Consider the following 7,343-nt stretch of genomic DNA (forward strand, 5'->3'; position numbering starts at 1 on the left):
TCTGATTCCAAAATACTATGCTATGCTCTTATACCTTTTTTATGAAAAGATTCCAAAATCGTTCACAGTGTCCCTATGCTCATGTATTTCTTTCATAAATTGATTCTGAAATATTATACAAATTCACCATACTCATGTACTTCTTTTATGAATTGATCCCAAAACACCGTACAGTGTTACTATGCTCATGCACTTCTTTTATGAACTGATCCCAAAATACCGTACAGTGTTACTATGCTCATGTATTTCTTTTATGAACTGATCCAAAAATACCGTACAGTGTCACTATGATCATGTACTTCTTTAATGAATTGATCCCAAAATACCTTACAGTGTCACTATGATCATGTACTTCTTTAATGAATTGATCCCAAAATATCGTGCAGTATCACTGTGATCATGTACTTCCTTAATGAATTGATGCCAAAATACCGTTAATAGTAATTTATGTGTTTAAAGGATTTTTTATATTGTTAACTATCTGAAGTACCCATCAACTGACGGGGAATGTTTAAACTTAATTAAAACAATGTAAGTTTAACAGCAATCACATAATTCAAAGTAATAACTTGAACATAAACTTTATCTCATAATTTTTAATATTATAACAAAGCTTCTTCATAAACAACATTTGCAGTTTGCTTTCCATCAACCAACAAATAAACCCTTGAACACCCTACATAAAATTGACCATGAAAAAAGTATAATTGTTTGAGAAACGATCCAGCAATTTTCATACTTTGACCTTGAGCTTTGTTAATTGACATTGCAAAGGAAATTCTCACTGGAAACTTGAGCTTTATAAATTCAAATGAAAAATTGCTTGGTATTATTGAAATCCTGGGTATGAACAAATCTTGATTTTGGAACTTACTATTGGAAATAGTGGCCTCAATTACATGATGCATTAATGTCTTTATAACCAAGCGTGTACCATTGCAAATCTTTGGAGACTCAAGATTTCTTAGTAACATTATTGGTGCACCAATTTTCAACTTCAATATATGACTGGCCATTCCTATAGGTTCTAAAGAATTCTGTAGGATAATTCACAACTTCATTTGGATCTAGTACTGTATCCACTGATTTGTAGATTTTTTCTTCTCCTGGTATTTCCTAAAGTAGTTTGCAGATAATTTCATTGACTACATCATTTCTTGGTACAAGTATGGCCCTTTTACTTAACCAAGAGCTATTTCTGTAATTTTCACCAAGGCTGGGAAATACGACTTCTGCTAATTCATCCACATTTGAAAACAATTTTCCACACATACTTGGTATGACAATATTGCTACTGTGTGGTTCTATAGGAATTTTGCCAGCACCTATTTTGAGAAGGAGTTTTGCAAGTTCTCCAGGTTCTGAATTTCCTGTGAGATGAACTCTCATATTTCTTTTCAAGTAGATTTTATGGACATTATTCCATAAGAAAGAAATCTTAACACTTGCATTGACTTCATCAGCTCTGGTACCTCTTGGAACGACTGAGAGTACCATTGTAACACTACCAAATATGTAATAATTTAGCCTGATATTCTGGAGAGTTTTGTTCAGACCTTCAAAAGCATGTTTGTGTGACATGGTGCATTCGTCCCATATAATCACGTTGCATTCTTGCAAAACTTTTACTGTGTCAGTACCTCTTTTTATGCTACAAACTGCTTTATCTGCATGATTGACACTCTGTGGCAGTTTGAATGCTGAATGGGCTGTTCTTCCTCCTTCCAATAATGTAGCTGCAATGCTTGATGAAGCAACAGTAAGAGCAATACTTGCTTTTGATCTCATTTTAGCCAAGATCAAATTGATCAGAAATGTTTTTCCACTACTACCTGGTACATATAAAAATACCATTTCACCTTTCATGAGGCTTGTCTTTTCAAGAATGTTTCTATAAACAATTTACTGGTTCTCTGTAAGTTTAGATTCATTCTGAGCAATGTAAGTTAGTAAGTCATTTTTGTTGTAGAAAACATATCTCAAGTATTCTTTGACGATAGAAGTAACTACAGTTCTTTCAGAAGATGGAAGATCAAAATTTTTTCAACATTTCCCACTAAGAGACACGATCTTATCTTCAATCAGGATAAGTGCTTCATTAAAGATGTTTTTATCATAATGCAGATTTAGTTCCAGAGAGTCTCTGGAACAATATATCTTCAGCAAAACTTTCTTTGTGATTTTCCTACAACTGTAATGGATTGGACACTGCACATGTTTGTAGCATGATTGCAAACAAATCTCTGAATTGATTTGATGAATGTGTTGCTGCTGCCTCCTCCAAAGCTCTATTCCAATGGGCATACTTTTCTAACAAACCTCTAATGTTACGTGCATCTCTGAAACTATCACAGATTTCACCATTCACTGTTCTTAAATCTTCAAAAAAGATGGGACAATGAACTATAAGTAAGAGCATTCTTAAGCAGAAGTATTCAAAATTGTATATTGTGAACTTTTCCGATAGCTCCACTGTATATTATACTTGGAAATCCATCAATGACTAGATCTTGAATGCATCTTTTCCATTTTTCTATGTTGATTATTCCAAGTGTAATAATTGGGTACTTGAAGATAAAGTAAAGTTTTCGCACACTTCAAAAAAGCAGTAAGAGTTTTTTTTGGTGGCTGCTGAAGTCTTTGGTGAAGATTTTCCTCACTGTAAAAGACTCATTTCCATTTTCCATTGCCCATTTTCTATATGTACTTGTAAATGGATAACTGGTGGATGGGGCTCATGAAATGGAAATTTCAAAAATTCTCCAAACAGCCTCCTTAGTGCTAATGTATCTACCCATCTGAAAGGAGGAAACCTCATCTCTCTCACTTTTTTCTCTTTTGATATCAAATACTGCCATGTCATAACCTTTGTTCACATATTTACAGACATACTTAATGCTTTTGATTTAGTTGCATGCTTCAACAATGGTGTGGGCATTGAAAATTCTGGATAAATATGGATTGTGAGGCACAATCCAGCTGTTATCAACGCCTACTTCATCAGTGTATTAAATCCAACATCGTCTTACTTTCTTCCCCTATATAGAGGATATTCATCTAGATCAGATTTTGTTTCTTGTATGAAATCTCCTTGAAATTTTTTAAATATTTCCCGTCTTTCATCATGATGAGTTTCTACTGAACTGACCACATGGTCCATGTATCGTGTGCTTTTTTAACAATCTCAAAAAGAACAAGGTCCAGTGTAGGGTTTGGTAGTTTAGCACATATAATATCATCAATTTGGTTTGATCTTAGCTTATTTTGGAGCCACAGAGAATGTGGGCATGTGATAGGCCTCGCTTTTGCCATTCAATCGTGTACATATGACATTGAGTTTTACCAAAAATGTATTTCTTTGCTAATAATTTCATGCGTATCATTACTTTCACTCGAAATACACTTGTAATTAGATCGTAAAGGTCTTGAGACTTTTGACTTTGCATCAATTCTCTTTCGATTTCTATCCATTTTGGCTTACATGTGAATGTTATGAAGTGGTCTGGCCTACCATACTTTCTTACATAGCACATTGCATCTTGTGTACGTTCATGCATGTATCTTGGTCCTCCTGTTAAACTTGAAAACAAGATGACCATTTGACCAGCATCACTGGCATCTTCATCATTCCTCACTGCATCCTTGAAATTAATGTACCTCCTCAGCTTTCAGTTTCTGTTTCTTCTGGTTGTTTCTGAATAAGAGCCCTTTACTTTCAATTTTGCCATACATGTCAACCGCAAATTGAAAAAAAAAAAGAGTTCTTTTGCAAACAAAATTGTATTGAACTCATTCTGTCTGTGCATAAATCTAAAGGAATAAAAATCCATTGCAGACACTTTCTTGTTTGGAATTAGTTGACCTGATGTTGGATTTCTTTGAGAAGTAGAGAGGTTGTATGCATTTTCACCTTTCCAAAAAATCAAATGTCATAGGCTCTGTTGGTTTCAGCTACTCTCTTCAATATATTGTTTCTCTGTTCTAGAACAATATATCTTTCCCAAATTATTGACCAACCAGGAGAATAATCATCTCATCAGCAAATGGGGCATTGAAACGACCTTTGTGGAGTTTTATCAGCATGGATAACTACCTTGTACTCTTCAGAAGTTAATTTTTTTATAGCTGATTTGAAATTTTGAACACAAGAGTTATGGAGATGCCAGGTATCTTGAAGATCAAGAACTAACTATATTTAGCTTTATTCCAGGATTATTTTTGCTCTCTTTGATTTGCTTGTTCTATTCTATTTTTCACGAAATAAATCTGTATAAATTAAGGTGGTTCATTTGATAGAGACTGTAGTGCATCAATGTTGTGATAAACTTGACCTTGAACTTTAAAGGTAGAATATAACCTTGTTCTCTAATAACATTAGGAGTGCCAAAAGAAGTAATCTGAAAGCAGCTGTTATACTTTTTAATGTTTTTAAGGAAATGCTTAGAGTCTTCAATGTTTCCTTTGAGCAAAGTCTTGGGTGGCTCGGGAGATTCTGATAAACTTTTCCTCCTGAACAACAGATTGATAAAGCTTCATTTTTCCATTTTCTTGTATAACAATGTTCACACTCCTCAGTCATACTACCAATATTATAAAGTTGAATGGACTCATAATTTTCTGTTGGATCATAACTGAAACCTGCCATTTGAAATTAATGTATGTTTTTATTCTGTTCAAACATTTTAAAGGATTCTCTTTCTGTCTTGTCTTGCAATCTAGTAGCTCTTTCATTTTCATTTTCTTGTGCTCTTTTTCCAGCAATTCTTCTTCTCCCATAATCAAGTCTGCTTCTCTCTCTTCCTCTGTTTCCTGTTGAAGCCTATCATTATGTCTCTGTCTACTGCTTCTAATCTGAATTGACTTTCATACTCTGTATCATTTTGTCTTCTTTCTGCATCTCTATCTGTGCTTGAAAGACTCTTTGATCTTACCTTTTGGAGCATTTTTGAAAGTGTAATTAATCCAAACTAAACATATAAATAAAACAGTAATTTTTGTACGTCAAATTCAATTACTTAAAAAATTTCTCACCTTTTACATTCCATTAATCAAAATAAAAGCTGACAGTGTTACTTGTCAAAAGAACAAGTTCATGATAAAATCGCAAAAAGATCAATTTTGAAAGGAAATTTATCAAAAACTTCTTATTTCTAAGCCGATTTTGATGATTGGAAAACCAAAGTAGAGGTTTTCAGTAGTGGAAAATCCTATGTCAGTGTTATATTGTTACAATTCTGTTCAGTAATCAACCCAAAGGACAAACAGTGCTCTAACTATGTTCTTCCCAAGCAAGCAAATTAGTTCCTGGTCAAAATAGGGTTAAATCCATTTAAATCTATTTAGAATATTCAACATTGTCCACATCGTCAACCTGTCAATATTGTTTGAGATTGACTCAATAGGCTGGGAGTAACTAACCAACAGCCGTTAAAAAATTACCCCAGTACAAATAGTGTTAAGTTCAATTCTGACCCCCTCAGGACATTCCCCATAGTTCATAATGTTTGCATGCACATTTTGTTGAGATTGGGCCAATAGGCTCGGAGGAGTTAGGGTGCAAACAAACAAACATGTCTATAGATTATGTGTCGCTTTAGTTAACTGTTTGTGCGTTAGTGAAGGTCATTTGGCATGCTTGTAAGCCTCGTGTATACATAATGGTAGAGTGTATTCCATATTGTGAATTTCGTGCTGTTCCACAACATCAGTGTCCAGTCTAACCAAAGATATATTTCACTGAAAATAGATGGGTTACATTCTAATTGAAACATTTAAATTTAAAATGAAGTCAGCTTGAAAACAGGTCTAAAATATATGGAAAAGGATTGTGGTAAACAGGTATTACATATCTTACTCTCTTATAGTTTCCGTATTTAATTTAGTAACAACATTTTAAAATTGTCTTATAATTCTAGTATGGAGCATGATAAGTTATTTCTAAGTCTAGTTTTGAATTAGCCTTAGGTCTTATTCTTGACTACAGGATCCAGTCAAGAACAATATGTACTATCTCATGAGCTCTATTCTGACTAATGTCGTCCCATACTGAGGCTATTTTACGATTATTACACGAGATAGAAAATTACTCCAAAAGTTCCTTCTGCGATTCATCAAAAGCATTGAGGGAATGTGAATTGTCAAATTATTTTGACACTTTTAAAGTTGGAACTAGCTTTGTAAGTAATTTTGTTTTTCTCTTATAAGTATAAAAATACTGCCAATTATGTGTTTCTTGTTTAACTCTAAGTTAAACTATTAATTAAATCTAGTTTTATTTCTTTTTTAGAATACAACATTTTAATTCGACTACAATCGTTTGTTTAAGTAATTATTTTCGCCTCCACCAACGCCATCTTGTTAATAAAAGGATTCCATGTTCTTCACCTGAGGTTGTTTGTCTCATTTAATTAACTGGCGACAAATTGCTACAGTCGTCCTTCTACATAATAAATCCAAAAGTGTTTTATTGTTATAATGACCAGGCAGCAGTGTGCTTAATATATTGAGTCTTAGAATAATAAGACAGAAACTTACTTTAACTTTTTTATCTTTTTCATTCTTTTAATAGCATATAATAATAATTTTTAACTTGGGTTTTAATACACAGTCTTGGCCAAAATGTTTGCACACTACTCTATATTGATGTTATTGTCTATATGTATGGAGTAGTTAATGAGTAAATGCCCGAGTAGTAACAAAGAAGGTAGCGTATGATTGGACAAACATGTGCGAGTTGTTATTCTAGTCTGTATAAGTTGTTTTGAGCATTTGTTCATCAAAACACATATACACACCTGTTTTGTATAATAGGGTGTGCTTTTGGTATAATCTTTTTCGAAACTGATTCGAGAACTTGTAGGTGATTGTTTACTCCTGACGAAGCTGTAACAGCGAAATATTGAGGAATAAAATTATATTCTGGAGATAAAGGTCGGAGTTTATTTGCATTAATAAATTTTTGATTTTGTTTACAGCTATTAAATACATAGTTAAAACTACTATCTGTGAATCCTATTATCGATAACGCATGATCAAAGCAAGTTATTTAAAAACACAAAACTAAAATTAACCCAATAAGTAATATAACTAACTTATTATACTGGTATATGTAATGTTATACAACAAACACTCATAATGGTTAGAATGGATTGATTCATGGATTTGGGACCCTAACTGTTGTCACTATCTTCGGCCATAATCCCAGTGATGTCTCACAAGGTTCAGTCAGTTTAGGATATTGAGTTTAGTCCTAAATCCACATACTAAGCTAGCAATGCAAAATGGTCCTCATAATGAAAAATATGTATAGCATACTAGTAGAGACCCGCAAAACATTTGCGGCC

At 33.3% G+C, this 7,343-nt stretch overlaps 1 protein-coding gene across 1 annotated transcript; it reads right to left on the reverse strand.

The window, feature by feature from the left end:
- Positions 1–1,116: 1,116 nt before the first annotated feature.
- Positions 1,117–1,854, reverse strand: LOC106470836. The gene has a single exon (XM_013931407.1). The coding sequence runs from the start codon at positions 1,852–1,854 to the stop codon at positions 1,117–1,119; it is 738 nt and encodes a 245-aa protein (XP_013786861.1).
- Between the last annotated feature and the right edge of the window lie 5,489 nt (positions 1,855–7,343).

The sequence above is a fragment of the Limulus polyphemus genome, unplaced genomic scaffold, assembly GCF_000517525.1.
Source record: "Limulus polyphemus unplaced genomic scaffold, Limulus_polyphemus-2.1.2 Scaffold4243, whole genome shotgun sequence".
NCBI classification, from domain to species: Eukaryota; Metazoa; Arthropoda; class Merostomata; order Xiphosura; family Limulidae; genus Limulus; species Limulus polyphemus.

Coding starts and splice junctions, on each gene's coding strand:
- LOC106470836 (XM_013931407.1), bottom strand. CDS start 1,854: ATGGTATTTTTATATGTACCAGGTAGTAGTGGAAAAACATTTCTGATC.